Here is an 18222-nt window from a genome sequence, read left to right as displayed (position 1 = left end):
TGAACCTGATAGGCAGAAAGTGATCAGCCCCCAGAAAGTAACAGCAACAGGGACATTGTGTTGTATTTAAAAAAAATAATAATAAAAAAATGTGCAAAACAAAAGTAAAATAAAACAAGCAATACAAATGTGAAACATTGCTGAAGTTTGAAATCTGTTTATATAAATACTTATCTACACAAGTGATTGTGTGTTTAATGGTTTGGTCTACACATCATGTGATATTTAAACAATACAAACAAGTCACAAACAAATAAAGGAAGAATTCTTTAATATATTTTCTTTTGCTTTACAAGCCCTACATTATGTCAGTTATGCTTCCAGTCCAGGTAGATCTTAGGAGGTATCATCTCCTCATTTGGGGAGAAAATAAAAAGAAACGTTTGCTACTTGTGAGCACGTAGTCTCGGCAGAGCCCAACACTACAACGCATCAACGTCAACTTCACGACAGCTGAGCTCATAAAACATCTTATGGGCTTGTTACAGGTAAGAAATGGATTGATTTCATTTAATCAAGAGGATGTAAGTATATCAAAAAATGTACAGTGTCTCCTAATTTATTTCTGGTATGCAATCTACTGTATATGAATAAGGACGCCTCTCCCCCCCCCCCCTCGCCCGCCCTGGGAAAGGCTGGAACGCACACAGGTGATCAGCAGCAGTAGAAGCTGGGTTGGGGATGCGAGAGTGTGGCAGTGGATTTATCGGCGGTAGACTCCAAATGCCATGAAGCTGAAGAAGACAGTGATGCCCACGAGCGACGCAGTGGCGGGGGCCGTGAAGAACTGGCGGTACTGGATCTGGAAGTACCAGAGCACAGACAGCATGAGCATGAAGAGGGGCACCATGAGGCTGCCCACATTGAGGGCGGCATGGACCTGGTCGGCCGCACGCACCCCCGCTGGAGCCTGCGGCGTGGCATGCTGGGAGATGTGGCAGTGCAGGACGCTGTTGTCTGCCAGGTTCAAAGAGGACAGTGTCTGGGCATCATCTCGTAAAAGTTGTCCCTGGTATATCAACCGCACCTGGTGCTCCTGACCTTGGAAATAAGTCCTGGAGAAATAAAAAATAATAAAAATAAATGTCTGTCAGTAGTACCTGGTTTGTACCCAGTTGCAAACCTATAGTATCGTCGGAAGGTTATTAAAGTGAAAATAAAAAAGAAACTGGCAAGAAACTGATTCTTGGTTATTACCCCACCAAGTATCACTGTACATAACCAAGAACCAACAATAAAGCCTACAGTAGCATCTACCAGACCTAACTTTCTGGGGTTCAGAGTGCCATTTCCCCAATTTATTATTTATTTCTTAGCAGACGCCCTTATCCAGAGTGACTTACAATTGTTACAATTTGAGCTTTCTGGGAGAATACTTGGCGTTTGTCCAAATTACATGACAATGTGATTTTTAGAACTATGTTGGCCCCATGTGTTCACTGCAGTTTTTTTTTTTTTTTTTTTTTTTATTAGATCCATCAGAATAGACACAGGGAAGACTTGTAACCTCAAAAGTTAGCTGAAGAGAACAATTTATATAACTAGGGAGCAAGAGATATCAGAACCCAAACTTAGAAAGATTGCAAACTAAAAAAAGGAGAATTATTTATTTACAAAGAAATTATATATAAAGAAGGAGCATTATTACTTTACAAATAAATTTTTCTAGTTGCAGTACCAGTGGCAGGGCCCCAGATGGTGGTCAAAACATTATCTTATTCTTATTAACTGAAAAAACAAACAAACAAAAAAACACCAACAAGTGCCATGTGATAAGAAATGTATACACTCCCTGATAAACTCACCTAGTCCACTAGAGGGAGCCAGAGTGCTTGGTACTGTAAGGAGAGTGCAGTACATAACTTTGAGAACAATATGAAGTGGTTGGATGGAAAGCATATCATATATATTGTAATTAAGACTTCTAATCAAACACCTCCAAAACAGAAAAATGACACCTGTGATTATCCTGCAACACCAAGAGAATCTTGCTTAATTTTAGTTCACTTCCCCCTTGTGATCTGTGGGGCAACTTAAGTGTATTTTGTTTCAATAAATGTACTGTAGAACTGTCACTGTGATTCCCATCTGTGCTGTTATTTAACTTGAAAAGTTCTCAGGATGCATCAACGCATCAAAACAGTATACTACAATAAAACAGATTAATTCTCCTTTCGGATGGGATAAAAAAAAACAAAAAACTGTTAAATACTGATTTTTGGCCTAATATGAAGACATAACAAAGGGAAACACTGAAAACCAAATTATACTATACATAAAGCAAATTGAACTGAAATACTTAATTATTTTGTATTTTTAAGTGGCAGAGCAGAGGATCTGGACATGCATGTGTGGGTGTGTTTAATGAGTTCATTGGAAAGTGTGCAGTGTGGCCAGGTGGCCATGATTGATTGTCAATTACCGCTGGCCACACCCTATAAAAGACAAAAGGAAATGTTTGTTTGGGGGCATCACATGGAGATATAAGAATATTAGGAGGTTCAGGGTGTGGTGCGACTCAATAGAATAAAGTGGAAACTACAGAGTGCAGAACTGTGTGTGTGCTTGACGCAGAAGGTGGTTGTAACCAGTTATGTGGGTTTTTCATTGATGTGTGTTTTACTAAAGACTATCTAAAACTGGATCTTGGAGTTAACTAACTTTAGTTATATAGAATAAGGAAGACATGTATGCTAATCGATGTGTGCTTATTGGTTAAGGACGGGGTGGTGGCAGCCTGTGATTGGTCAATGAAGTATGAATATGTATAAAGCAGTGTTACGATGTGTGTATTAATACTGCTGTTTTTGAGAAGTCCCTTGTGATGTTCCATGCTGTGTAATAAACTACTTTTGGTGAGAAACATTACCTACAAGATCTTATTGACTTCTTTGATCACGGTCACATCACTTACAGGAGAGGATGGGTCAGTGAAGGTGTTCACAGTGTTTTTCAGTGTGTGTTGGACACAGCAAGCGAGAGAGAAATAATACACTGCGATAGCTGAAGCGCAAACTGTTTATTTGTTCCAGTGTTTTAATTGTGTTTGTTAAATAATTCTGCTGCTGGCCAGCCTTGACCGCCTGACACTTCACCACAATAAATGTACATTTTTATCTTTTTTTTTTCTTCGATGAAAATATTTTTCTAATTGTATAATGTAAAGAAACTTACAGCCATTGTATAGAGATAAATCCTTGACTGCAAGGTTAGACAGTGATAAAGACACCAGTGTGACTGACTGCAAATCACTTTCTATTTTTACTGGGGGTTAGTTATTTCCTGTGATTTGATAAGCACAAAGGTTTTGTTTGGCAATACCTTTTAAATCAGGATCACTGGAATATGTATATATATATATATATATAAAAAAAAAAACACTAGCTTCTGAGACCACAAAGATATTTTCAGGCAAAAAAAAAGTTCCTTTACAGGTCAATTCAGCCACAGAAAAAAAACAGGTATCTGGAAAAAACATGATGTTGTTATAAATGTTATTGTAATGGTGACCATTGAATTCTGATTGTGGTGTAAATATTGTACAATGCATTTATAAATGACTATGTAAGCGTGATCTATAAATGAAAGTAAGCCTCTCCAGGGTAACATGTTAGAAGATATGTGTCGATATAGAGTCCATGGGGGGTGATACAACTTGGAGATTGTATAAGATTAAGAAAGAGTTAAAAGAAAACGATTGAATAGAATAAAACAAAAACCAAAAATACCTTTTGACATAACCAATAGTGTCCTCTGGTTTTACTTGGGCCACTCTTTCAGTGTCGTTTAGGAATTTAAGCCGGAGCACCATGTTCCTATCAGGAGTGGGGTCAGCCTCAGAAGGGTGTCTGCTGGCACTTGAAGTGAGAGGCTGTGGGGTGCCAGAGGGGGGAGCACTGGTCTGGCTGCTGGCTGCAGCAGCGGCCGCTGTCTCTCTGTGTCGAATCCCGTCATTTCCTGAGCCGACCTCCCCTGGGCTGCTCCTCTCCTCCTCCCCTGGGCTGCTCCTCTCCCCCTCCCCTGGGCTGCTCCTCTCCCCCTCCCCTGGGCTGCTCCTCTCCTCCTCCCCTGGGCTGCTCCTCTCCTCCTCCTGGTCACTGCTCTTCTTCTCCTCCTCCCCAGCAGCCAGTGGCGTCTCGTTGAAGTCCATGTCGGGTGCTGCTGTCTCTCCGAGCGTGCTCTGGGGTCCAGCCCTGTTCTGGAAGGCAGCAGACTGGAAGAGCTGCTCGCTGCGGTCGGTGGTTTGAGTGGACGCCCATGCCAGCACCAGCACCAGCAGCACCAGCAGCAGTGCAAACAGGACGGTCACCTCGTCCCCCACTCCTTCAATGAGAGCCATCCTGGCTGTGTCCTGGAACAAGGCACTGTTCAGCTAGGCACCTGGGAAAGGAAGAGCAAACATATGTGACACACACTCTCAAAAACCGCTCTTAACCTGATAAAGCAACATATAGTATTATTAATCTGCCATCAGTATAAGAGCATGTTTTTGAACATCCTACAGTATGTTTAGTGGAGAGTTCTGGAAAGCACCCAGAAGTACAGACAATTAATTTTCATTTTTATTCATTTACTACCAACACTACGATACTGCACATTGTGCTTTTTGTGAGGTGATATGGTACATACCAATACAAACAATGCTTAGAAGTCACATATGAACTACAACTGCAATGGCATTCACACAGCCTGGACATAACCCCCGTGGGGCTTACAGGAATGGGCTATGAAGAAATGTTGGTGGTAACGGAATCTACAGGGTGTTTAGAAAGTAAGTTTAGCACATGAGATATGGCGCGTTTATGTGGTACAATGGAATGGACTGTAAGTGACAAGGTGACTATCCCTGCCCTAGAGTAGACAAGCACAGAACAGAAAACGAGACCAGAGGAAAACGTAGGAAAGTGGAGTCTGACCTACAGCGATAGGCATGGACAGACTGACACATTAATTACGTTTTTTTGCAAAGAATTCTCTTCCTTTTTGAGAATATAGTTAGAAAGAAGAGACCTTGTATATTGTAATATAAACTGCTATAAAACTTTTGTAACAAGTGTTTCGTAGTATTTATATTGCAAGCAATGTTTTTATATTGCAACCTGCCTTCATATAACCAAGGCAGAACACCTTTATATAGGTTTCCCAGACACTAAGTTTTTTTCTGAATAGTGTAGCAAAGGATGTGTCAAAGACCTATACAATTCTTTGAGTATACTGTCAAAACATACATCTCCATGTACTAATACCAGCAAGTCATAATATAGGAAAGACACCAAACACCAGACAGAAGTTTTTGTTTTTCATTTATTGTAAAAAAAAACTAAAGCCAATTTAATTGAGGCCGAATTTAAGTATGCATGTTCCTGGAGTGGGCGAAAAAAAAACATATACCCATATACATATTTACATACATATATATACATACATATATATACACACAGTGCCTTGCAAAAGTATTCAGACCCCTGACCAATTCCCTCATATTACTGAATTACAAGTGGTACACTAAAATTTCATTCTGAGATTTTTTGTTTGATTCCAGTAGGAGTAGACGTGAAATTCTAGCGACGCCGGAAGCTGTTAACCCCTCAAGCTTCTTAAGTTTATCATGGTAATCTATTTTTTTTGTTTTCTATCAGTTTGTAGTTTTTGAAACGCAAGTAATTGAGGTTTTGGTAGTTTCAAATGTATCACTGTAACAAAGAAATCGAAGTTCCACACGCAAGTTCACCAGGGTGTCCTCGGCTCACCAGCGGACACCCTGGTGAACTTGCACACCAGCGACCCCTGTAGACTGGCCGGGCACCTGCAGGCCTGCCTGTAAATTGCCCAGAGTTACGTGGGCCTCCGACGCTGTGGCTCTGAGTGACTGCATGGTGGGCCTGCAGAGTGAAAAGACGCGAACGGCTGATGGCACACGTTTTGAAGGACGCGTGTGTACATCTTTCTCTCTCCCGAGTCAGCGCAGCGGTGACACGAAAAATATCCAAACTTTAAATTTTTAAAACAAAATGTTAAAAAAAAAAAGGTTTTTCTAGATTCTTGTGATCTCATCAACATCTATCCAAAAATATCTTTGGGTGATTTTTTGGAGTGCCCCCCATGCGAGTTATTTTGGCCTAAACTTGGTAGAAATACCAAAAATTCTAATTTCAGAGGGGGTTAATGACCAGTGGGGGGCCTTGAAACCAAAACTGTTTCACAAAAAGTGTAAGAGTGGTCCCTATGGTTCTTACAGCAATATTAACATTTTAGGACACGCACCCCCTACAGGGTAAAGGGTTGGGCTGAAGTTCGAATAAAACTCGACACTTGCCCCTCGTCTGGCAACTTGCCAAAAGTGAGTTAGGTGCTCCTGGTATTTTTTTCTCAAAAGCCCTATTCATTACGAGTCGAACGAGGTGCTACACATGATGGTAGCCTCTAAGTTGAGCCCAGGGTGATTTTTCTGGTCAGGGTCACTTTTTCACTTCAGGTTGACCTTTGCCAGGTCACAGCTCGAAGGAGAAAAAAAAAAAAAATGATTAGCATTTCTGAACTCAGCGGGCCCGAAAACCCACAGGTGAATTTTTCTAGCAAAATTTGAGATGATCAGCAACAAAATGCCCCTTTTCTGGTTGAGTTGGCATGGAATGACCCAGTAGTCAGAATAGTTAGAATTACTGACCCCTGGAAAAGAGTGTTACAGTATCTGAAAAGCCAAGACAAGCTCCCATAAATAAACACAGCACCCTCAGTACCGGTATCTACTAGCCAACGTTATCTTACACATCACGAAAAACACAAATGCAAGTATATCTGAACAAGGGGTATAATGTACTGCCAGTGATATCCCAGTACATTCTTTCCCCATGTATGCACTGAAAACAATGATGTAACCAGATGCTGTACCAGTATTCTTGTCACATGACAGTGGATTGTGATGCAGCTCCGTGCAACAGTTCTGATTAAACCCTCACATGGAGTACAAATAATTATTTATCCTGGTTAGCATGTGTGTCTCAATACTGTGCATACTGTAACAAATTGTTTCATGAACTCAAAGCAGTATTTTTTCTTCTTTCAGTCATTTCTTAAAAGAGCAACTTGGTACAGTTATACTAACTATTGTATTCTTTTTATTTAGAATGGCTTTACTGTAGATAATTTCATGTTTCATTCATCACATTATGATGTTATGCAATAATTCAGTGGTTCTCATTGCAATTACTTTTTTTTTTTTTTTTTAATAAGTTTCTATTTACATTCTTTGGTCTGTGATCAAAAGCTGCTCCTCGGTTTTGTTTTTTAGCCAGACACATGTAACACAGTCTAGAGCAGCAAAATTGTCTAGTGAAAATCTTAGACAGAGCCACAATCGGTGCTGGCTCTGTCTAACATAAAGTCACATATATCCAAAAGCTATTTACTCTTACAATTTTGATTACAACCTGGTTTATTAAGTGCTGGTACCAACATTTGAATATTCGAATGAGCATTACTTACATTACCAAAAAGTCATTATGTTTGCCAGTAATTTAGACAGTAAAAAGACTAAATAAACTTCCATGCCACCAGGTGACTGCTGAAATACATTAAACACATTTGATAATGAAGACTGTGCTTGTCTTTGTCAAGTCACTGGGAGAGTTTTCTCTCAATATGATGTGTAGTCTGCTTTATACTGAGCACTAGAACATTTCAATAAATTTAAAAATAAATAAACAAACTGCAAAATAATAAATGTTGCTGTCTTGAGTACGACTCATAAAATCTTTATTTGCTGTTCAGTATATTTTCTGTTCAATGATCTTAACCAGGGGTAGACTCCTGTTTTCTGGAGATAGATTTTTAAAATAGCTTTTTGCTCATTTTCGTCGCTCTGATATCTTGAGTTAGGTTCTGCTCCCTGCAGCCTTACATTGACACAGCAGGGTGTTCCTCACAGTCAACCACAGCTGCTGTTTACAAACAAGGTTTATTAATAGAAAAGAAGATGCCATTAAAACACTTTACTGTATGTTATTTAACATATGGGTTTCCTTGCATCAGATAACAACCACATGACAATATACAAGCATAAATTCAGTAAAAGTGCTGGGATTATCAGAATCCAGATATATTTAACCTGCTTATGTAATCTATAGTTTAGTTCTGCTACTGGTGCACTGCTGGAACTAGAAAAACTAAAACAGCATTTAGCAAATAAATTATGTGTTAAAAAAAAAAGGCTTTTAATGCATTACTCTGGGTCCTATTGCAAAAGCCCCCCCCCCCCCCCCCCACCACACTTTTCTGTTTTGATTACAGTATAAGTAGTAAGTGTGGCATACAGATTAAGATACAGTCAGTAAATTGTGCTAAAAATGCAATTAGCAAGTTGTATCACATCCACCTTCTCTATATTCCCTGGCAGACAATGATTCCAAAAAGAAGAAAAAAAATACTGATAACTGGACTTGAAAATCAGGGTTGAAAACATGTACTGGAATAAAAAAAAAAAAACAGTCAGGTTCATATTTTATACTCTTTCCATCTTGAATGAGGGATGTTGAGTTCAAGTCTCCCCAAGATCCCCTGTGCAAGGTGGTTATAATAGTGGACCCAATTTTAGACAGAATGTCAGGGGATGAAGTTAAGGTCATGAAGGGCAACACAATGTTGCCTTTGTTGGGTGTGAAAATTCAGGGGCACCAAGGCAGTTCTAGGGGGGAAAAAAGGCAAAACCTAAATCCAACCCAAGGGCACTTGTAAAACAACAAAAAAAAAAATACAGAGAGCCTATTATGTTGATTAAATTGTAAATCAAACCAGGAAATCAATGTTTTCTGAGTGATTCACACACTAATTGTTACAAAAATAAAATACAGGTCACTTTACCATTGTAAAAATCAAATGGTATAAAAAAAATAAAAATTAAAAAAACAACATTTGGGCTCCCGAGTGGCGCATCCAGTAAAGGCGCTCCGCTTGGAGTGCAGGATGCGCCCTATAGTCTGGACATCGCCGGTTCGAGTCTAGGCTATTCCTTTGCCGACCAAGGACGGGAGCTCCTGAGCGCCGCCCAGGGGGAGGGAGGGTTAGGTCGGCCAGGCTGTCCTCGGCTCACCGTGCACCAGCGACCCCCGAGGTCTGGCTGGGCGCCTGCGGGTTTGCCTGTAAAGAAGCGGGCGGCTGACAGCAACATGCTTCGTAGGACAGCGTGTGTTCGTCTTCACCCCTCCCAAGTCAGCGCAGGTGTGGTAGCAGTGGGCTGAGCCTAAAAATAGTTGGACATTACTAAATTGGGGAGAAAACAATAAAAATAATTGGTAACCACTAAATTTATATATTAAAAAAAAACAAAAAAAAAAAACTTTCATAATGAAAAAATACAACGGGTACTTTGTTTTTTTTTTTTTTTTTTTTTTTTTTACCACTCACAGAGAGTGTTATTATGAAAGTAAAAAATAGTAGCATAGTAGCAGAAATATAGTAGCATATAGTAGCGCAAATATTTTAAGGCCAGTGGGGGCTGCCCCTAGAAATTTAAAGGTTCTTAGGCTCTGGCAAGCCAATTACCTCATGTTTTGCTGTTCAATCTAGAATTGTAGTAAACTGTTAACACACAGAATTTAGAAATTAAAAAAAAAACAATAAAAATAATTTAAATTTGGAATTTGGAATTCTATTTATTCTGGTTTATTTAAATACTAGTAATGAAGAGTGTTTTAGGATCTCGTAAGTGCTATCAAACGTGGACTGAAATATTCAACCTCCAAACTTTATAAAAATAATTATCAAAATAACAAACACCTCAAGAAAGATTTAACAATGTTTTGTATTTACATTTGTCCTACTCTGTAACTATCAAAACACAAAATGTTGTGTAGTGTTATTGTATACTGTAGTCCGTGTACTGTTTCTCCCATTAAAAAGGCATGTTGGAGAACAGGGAACAGTAAGATGTTGGTTTTTGTTTTTGTTTTTTTTTTTAATTATTATTTCTGTAATTTAGTAGCCAACCTGAAAATTGTGGTAACAACTTCCTATACAAATACAGTACCTGGGCATTTGGCTTGACAGAACTTAAATAAATAAATAAATAAACAAACAATCCCACATTGACTCATTTCAACAACTAAAATAAATGTTGAATTTTGTATTTCGTAACAAATCCTCTGCATTAAATACCATTCATCTCTGGTAAGCCACTGGAAACAACCACGGGCCCTGCATGTGCCAGTGTTTTCCAGTATTGCAGAGCTGTTTAGATATGGAGTAAAAGAGCCCATTTAATTCATTATTTAAAGCGAGTTAAACCTCAGAACCCATTTGCACAAACATACAGTAATGGGGAGTGTCAGATTGTGCTTATTGCTGGTGTTTCTTCATACCTATGTGAGTGATACAGTCATGACGCCCACCATGTTTCACAGAGAAGTCTGTCCGGCAGTATTCACAGTAGACATTAGATTTAGACACTCGACTTTTAATGAAAGACCATTCTGTGCTAAATTCCTCTCGATCTTTTAGATGGAGGAAAGTGACATTTTTTGTTTGATTTGTGATTCCTATTTTAATACCTGATAAGTAAGGCTGGGATTTTGTCAAAGAAATTTGTACTAAAAATCATGGAGCAGTCATGGTAAATTTGTTCAAAATCACAGAGGAAGGGGTAAATGGCGTGTTAAATCACAGGGATGAAAACTGAACTTTTTTTTTCTTTTTTAAATACAATATACAGTACCTACATAAACATAAAATTAGTCTGTCTATAGAAGTAGGTAAAAGGGAAAATGAATCTAAATATTTTGTTAATTTATTATGGTTTTCACATCAGGTTCAAGTTTTAATCCTGTAAATCGGTAAGCTTCACAGCATATACAACTATAAACAAAAATGTTTGTTTTACATGACATTTGGTGGGGTTTCTGCAGGACAGCAAACACAAACTGTAGGTTTTACATACCTTTAAAAACTAACGTTTGGAGTTTCTGTCTCTGTGTGCATCTGTTGCTTCTGCTGTGGTAGTTTGCAGTTTTTACGTTTTGGTTTGTTTGTTTACATATTATTCTGATACAACATGTTGTACATTTGATGCCTTTCTCGAGCGCTGGTCATCACGAAGTATATTTTTGTACGCAGAAAATGATTACAGCAAGAGTTGGAAATCTCGTTTCCATGTTTTTCCAGAACTGGTAAACGTCGCATTTAATTACATTGACAATTTCGTAATAATCACAGTAATCATGCTGAGCTACACAGTTGTCTTCAAACAGTAGGAATGGCCTAAAACACTTCTTTCTCAGCTATGCTGAGATACTTCGCTTGATTTGGTTCAAAGACCCGACAGGCATTGAAAAATGATAGCAAGGTGACGTTTGCGCAGCTGTTTCTGAAGGACCTCTAAACTGGTTACTAAGCAACTTAGAACGGGCCAGCTGACACTGAGAAAGTTTGTGAATGGGCTGTAGATCAGATGTGCTGGTGCTGAGGACACCGGCGGCAATGACAGATGGGCTTACAGACAACTTTATCCGTAATTTGGGAGGCATTAATTTGGGAGGCATTGCGGCAAGCAGCTTGGGCACTGCGGCAATTGCCGCCAGTGCCGTCGGTTATTTCGCGCCCTGGAACGTGCTACAGTAGCTGCAAAAACACTCAATCGTGCATTCTATGCTGAAATTTAAAAGTAACAGAGCAAATCCAGCAGGCAAACACTTTGGTTAGTGCCTTGACTTGTGTAATAAACGCTAGTCTACTTGTACTTCCACTTGCTGTATGTTTTATAGCATTGGTGTATAAAGTGAGCTGAATTGCAGTAGCGGCAGGCTGCTCAATCTGCATGTTCTTTAATGGCAGAATTGTTTTATCACATGCTCATTATATCAACATGCTGTGGGCACAAAAGGTTCAGTGTGTACAGTATTAAGGAAAGAGTGTGTAACACAGAGTGGAAAGGGTTCATGTTGTTGATGCTGAATCATTTGGTTCCTTTAAGTCCCGGCTTCACAAAGTTTTGAGATCAACCTCCTACTAGGAACCGGGCAAACACTGTTGGGTCGCATGGCCTCCTCTCATTCATAAATTTTCTTACATTCTTATGACAACCAGTGGGGATGCTCAGTCAGGGACAGGACATAAACTACTAGTGAAACCGTATATTGTATTTAACCAAGACTATTGGGTGTGCATTTCAACAAAACTGCATTCAACAATACTACAGACCACACCAAAAGGAAGTAACAGTAAGTAATGAGTGCAAACATAAAGAGACACTGGGCCAACTTCACGAAGCGTGTAGTACTATGCTAAATTTACAAAAAATGTTTAAAAGAAAAAAAAATGCTTTGTGAATATGAACCACAATGTTCTGCAGTGCTTCGAAACCCTTGACGTACATAGAGAAAGGAAAAAATAATGACAACTGTAACTGGGGATTTCAAACAGCAAATGCTACCACAAGCTGGCAGGAAGGAAGCTGAGCAAACTGGGATGATGACACTGCACCACAGATGCTACTGCTGTTGCTCAAGAGAACACATTAAAAAATTGGGAACACCTGCCACTGCTATAGAACACACACGATCTGCTGCTTTCAAGAATACAGAAACAAAACATCATTTTAATCATTAAACACAGTGTGACTGGAGAACATCTACTGGCATCAGCCTTTTAGGGGTTTCTTCTTACCAGTACAAATTATACTGCCATTAAGAAACCCCCTTAGAAACTGCCAGCAGTTTAATATCCGGGCTGAAGAAAGAGAACATATATTTAATTTCCCTTAAGTTTAGAGAAAGGTTCTGTAAATGGGTAGTGACATTAAGGATTTGTTTTGTGTGCATAACTGGCAACAGTGAAATCAACTGTCTTAGTCACTACAAATCCAACTGGTGGTACCCATTAAATATTGAATGCAAAATTACTTTTTTTCAGGTTTAGAGCCTGTTAGAAGAATTACACAGATAAACCAAAAACTGTTGCTTTGTAGGCATTGTGCTGAGAAGCTTCACATTTTACTATTTATTCCAAAGAGAAATCTGCTCTATCATCAATGAAAAAAGAAAAAAAGCTAGGGTAAGTGTACTCATTAACCCCACCATCACCTATTATCAACAGTTTTTGTTCTTAAGATACAAATACTTTTATGTCTGTACTTACTGTTGGCCATGGTGAAAGGCACAATAAAGCTTCAGTGTCCATGCAAGGTACTTTACCTAGATTGCTCCAGTAAAAACCCAACTGTATAAATGGGTAATTGTATGTAAAAAAATAATGTGATATCTTGTAACAATTGTAAGTCGCCCTGGATAAGAGCGTCTGCTAAGAAATAAATAATAATAATAATAATGCAACCAAAGAAAACGATTTTACATAACTTTATAATGGATTTAATGGTAAGTACTAATGCTTTTTGTAAATTTAAGAGATTAATGTTCTGAATCTTAGTTAGAAAATATGTCTAATTAGTACTTTCATAAAAAAAAAAAAAAGCGAGAGCTGGACAGGGTGCCTGAGAGTACTGCCACTTTTTTTCCCCCCCATTTCAAGCACTGTGCACGTGTCAGAAGTGGCAAAATCAGATTTTCCATCCAAGATGAAGGATGTGCTTGATGTGGCTTTAAATTCACAAAATGTGATAAGTGAAATATGTTTATTTTATTAAAAAAATGTAGTAATATGTAGTGTGTAAAAGGAAATACATTATTCATCTAAACATCATGTTTTCATATTTTAAAAAAGATACTTCTGAATTGCAACCTTCAAAAAAAGTTAAACAAAAAACTCGTGGGCTTAAATGGTACATGATGTCCCTGTTAAGACCAGGCCAGATTTAGCTCATATTTTAAGTGTTTTTTTTTTTTTGTTTTTTTTTTATCAAAAATAATAACATTAGTTTATATAAAGTACTGAAACAGAAAATTCAAGATTAATCGTTCATTTCTACCACTCTTAACTGGCAGAAAACCTGAGCTACAAATCTAAAAAAAAAAAAGTTGAAACTAAATTTGATGGGATTAAAAGGTACACTTACTCTACATTTTCTATCTGATACACTAGTGATATTTCATTAAGACAGACTGGACAAATCCAGTCCTATACCATATACAACTGAAATGCTGATATTGTATTTTTATTTTTGATTTACTTGTTTAACATGGATACAATGATATTTTATTCTGTATTTTCCTGACCAAGCTACAGTCGATTTCTCAATTAACTCCCCAGTCTTCTGTTTAGCGCTTGTTTACTTGTGTTTCAACATGTAAATTTTTTTTGTTTATAAAACTTGAATGAGGATGAAGATTTTATACCTGCACAACTCAGTAACTTGACGTGTGAGTGTAGAGAAAGGCCTATATCATGAGATGTTCAAAACACCTGATCTGAACACACAAGAAAAAATAAACCGGAAAAGAACCCAAAGAAACGCATCGCCAAATTAACAAGACACGCACAATCATGTATTCCTTAGGAACTCTTGACACAACAAAATGATTAAAGTGAAATTAAAATATGTTTAATTAAAAAGGCAACTTCCCATATTGGCACATTAATATTTCAAAAACAGGTACATCCCCTGCAATGTTCTGTAAGTAACGTCGTAGAAATTACTATGTCACGCTTTTGGCCTGTCGTTTTCTATTTTCTGTTACAACACCCTACCCTTTAGAATCTCAAAATATCGTAAAAAAATATATAAAATGTATTGTTAATATAAACTTACTGGCAATGTTTTGGACTGCATGGCAAACCATTTTCACTCCGTTCCACTTTCACACTTCCTGGGTGCAGGACAGACAGGACGTGACTCATTCTTAGGCCTTTTGCATTCTGGGAACTGTAGTACTGTACCAAACGGTGACCGGGTGAAATGGCCAAATTGAATCTACTGGTAATGTAAGGAAGTTTTTGTAAAGAACCGTAAGTTCGGTTTCTTTTACAGTAGACAACTACAGTAATAAGAAGTAAGTATATTTCAAAATAGTTTCCCCTTTAATGTATGTAATATTTCTGTTAATTTAGGCATTTGACTACAACTTTTAGACAATATGTACCGGTAGTGCAACCTAATTTTACCCAAACACATTTTTTAGTCATTTAGTAAAACGTCTGGCTTGACAGAATGACTGTAATGTATATGTCTTGAAAGCATCTTTAAATGTACCATTGCAACTGTGGTTATGAAGTGAGATTAGATTTACTGTAACTATAGGTACTAGTCATTGAACAGTCAACTAATCGACTAGAAAATGGACAGTGGACCTCACTTGCCTTGTTCCTAGGGTGACCAGACGTGCGGTTTAGCCAGAACAGCCCCGCTTTTCCATAAGGTTCCGTCAGGGGGCTACAAGGGTCAAAACTGCACCGGGCCCAACCCCGAATCAATTTCTTTTTTTTTTTGAGCCCACTAAAAATATAGGTGCCGCCCAGTGGCGGAGGAAGAGGAAGATGTGCCCCCCATCCGCAAACGTTAAATTTAACCCTTGTTTATAAACATTAAAGTTTACACACCACATCAAGTGTTCAATCAATATTGAACTATGTAATTGTCAGAATGTTAGCACATATGAAACAGTACGAAATATGAACGTTTTCTACTCAACTACTTTAATTTTATTTTGCGTACATCTTCATCCACCACTACACTATTTTTTAATCATACGAACAGGTTTAATGACCATAACCAATCCTACCAGGATTCCCCAATTCTGCGATCACAGAATTCACAATTCTGCACAGACATTTTCAGAAATTGTCTCACATAGAAAACCGTTTTTATTGTTATTATTATTTTTAAATCAGAAATACAGGCATGTTGATTTGCTGTAGTTTATTTTAGTGCCCGCAGCAGCACCCGACAGCTTCCGTCTAAACTGGATGAATCGCGCACACAGAATATAACTGCAAATGTCTGTGCTGAATAGTACCCCAAAACCTTCCATGAAGACGTCCCTCGTACCAGCCTCCGGGGGAAAAAAGTTTGGAAAATTAAGACAATAGCGGGAGGATACAATCTGAATTACAGGCACCGCACACCGGCAGCTACAGTAATACAAGTCGTGTGTAACATCTGCAAATATAAACGCGAAGGATAGTATCATTGTCATATATATATATATATATATATATATATATATATATATATATATATATATATATATATATATATATATATATATATATATATATTATAAACAAAAAACAACAAAAAAAAAAAACTTTCTCTGAGTGCGTGGGCCCGAGCGCAGTTGCACCTGCTGCACATGCTATTGCTCCGTCACTGGTGTCGTCCATTCCACTGGGATTAGAGAAAGAGAACCGTAGCAAGGCAGTATTGGCGGACTGTCAATCAAAACACAAATTTGCAAATCACATCACATCTGACAGACTGCTGACCGCTCTGGTAATAGGTCAGTGTTAAGGTCATGTGATTGCTCAACTGGGAGATGTACTACCAAAGGGTTAATATCTTGAGACCTAACGGACCGAACCGAACCTTCCTGCTGTGGAGCGTGGTTCTTCTTGTTCGGTCAAACAGCCCGGTCTGCACGAGGAGCATGGTGGAGCCCCGCAGGTACAGCTGTGGCCAAAGGTTTTGCATCCTACATTTGTTTTAGTATTGAGATTTTTAAAAAAAAAGATTAACATAATTCACAGGTTTATTTAACATCATGTAATCAAAGAAACAACAGAAGGATATCGCAAAAGTCTACCAGAAGCCATTTGTAAAGTAGTATTTAAGGCAATTTAGATTTTAGAAATTGTTGTCAGTTTTTCATTAAGTATGGAAAACTAAAAAGCGGTATGTCATTCAGTATGTTAACGTAGCATTATTCCACAGGCTTCATTCGATTCTGTGAAACAAAATGATGTAATTATATAGGGAGATGCAAAACATTTGGCCATCGCTGTACTGCTAATTCACTGTATTCTAATAGATACATTACAACTGACAAAATACAAGAAACGTATCCCAGATTTAAGATGGTATAGACACACACACACACACACACACACACACACACACACACACACACATATTTGACCCATACTATAAATGTTATACTTTATTACATATGATGTAACTACTGCTTGGAACTTTCTATCTAAAAAAACCGTCACAATGCACAAACAGCATCCCCAAATCGCTGTCAGCCGTCATGCTAGAACAGAAATGGAACTAAATGATTTCACGAAACGGCTAAAAGCTTTTCCTCTTCCCTATCTGTCAAACTGAACGTGTCGAAGTCTGTCTGCCTCACGAAATTCCGGCTTAACTAACAGATGGTCAAAATTCAGTATTTTAGAAAAATACATGTTTTGGGGTATGCATTTGTTGTGCTCATATAATTATGTTTTCGCTTATGAGTTGTAACGAATGCATTTGTACTGTGAGCTAGGTTTTGAGATGCGTTGTGTGTTGTTTTTTTTATAGAAACGTTTTCATACAAACTTTTGTACTTGATAAGATAACATTAATTTAAAAATCAAATTGATGCCTATGATTGATACGTTTTGTGACAAATTTTTACCTATTAATATGTTTCAATATTAACTAAATCGAGTTATTAATCAAATTGATTAATCTTGTTACATAGGCTAATTGATTTAATAAAAATGTTTGGATATACTGTTACTTGATTGATTACTGTCTTGTTGATTTCTGTCTACAGTCATCTTAACATAATGTTAGAATACATTTTGTTGAAAACAAAACAAAACAAAAAACGTTTTTGACCGATTCTGATTTTGCTGCTGATGTATTTATTTTTAAAAGCAGCCCCCAACTGGCTTAGGATGTCACACAGCTTGGACAACGCCAGTTTGCATTCTGGCTGTGCAAAAAGGCCGTCGAACTTTACCGGGGATTCTGAAGGGGGCGTCACATTGGCTCTGACGCTCCCGGGGTGGGGAATGGTAAACCGGCAGGGCGTGCCTCCTTATCGCGCAACAGCGAACCCTACTGGCCAGACAATGAGCACATTCAGAGTGGCTAAAAAGCAGGCTGAGCTCTGTTCTCCGCCCACCTCTGCTCTGGATTGCTCGGCGTAAAAGCGATTCTGGCTTTAGGTTTGTGAGATCGGAGGACGTGCACATGCCCTCAGAATGTTTGTGCCCTGTGGGCACTTGCTGCGCTGAGGAGAAAAAACATAATTGGACATTCCACATTGGAGGAAAATAAATACAAATAATAATTGTTCACACTAAATAAAATGACGAAAATAACATTGCAAGATGAGTTTTTTTTCCCAG

At 38.2% G+C, this 18222-nt stretch overlaps 1 protein-coding gene across 1 annotated transcript; it reads right to left on the bottom strand.

Moving 5' to 3' along the window:
* Positions 1–254: 254 nt before the first annotated feature.
* On the bottom strand, positions 255–14828 carry LOC117399678 (transmembrane and ubiquitin-like domain-containing protein 1). Its single transcript, XM_059022995.1, has 3 exons — positions 14693–14828; positions 3729–4380; positions 255–1055 (listed from the first exon to the last, which is right to left on the bottom strand). Exons 2-3 carry the CDS (start codon positions 4337–4339, stop codon positions 704–706), a joined length of 963 nt encoding a protein of 320 aa, XP_058878978.1. The 5' UTR covers positions 4340–4380; positions 14693–14828; the 3' UTR covers positions 255–703.
* Between the last annotated feature and the right edge of the window lie 3394 nt (positions 14829–18222).

This window comes from Acipenser ruthenus, chromosome 4 (genome assembly GCF_902713425.1).
Source record: "Acipenser ruthenus chromosome 4, fAciRut3.2 maternal haplotype, whole genome shotgun sequence".
NCBI lineage: Eukaryota > Metazoa > Chordata > Actinopteri > Acipenseriformes > Acipenseridae > Acipenser > Acipenser ruthenus.
The sequence above is the reverse complement of the archived record's forward strand: the minus strand, read 5'-3'. Positions and strand labels throughout refer to the sequence as shown.

Excerpts from the sequence above, each read along its gene's own strand:
- LOC117399678 (XM_059022995.1), bottom strand. The coding sequence starts at position 4,339 with ATGGCTCTCATTGAAGGAGTGGGGGACGAGGTGACCGTCCTGTTTGCA. Across the intron at positions 1,056-3,728 it reads ACTATTGGTTATGTCAAAAG|GACTTATTTCCAAGGTCAGG; the intron begins GTATTTTTGGTT and ends TTATTTCTCCAG.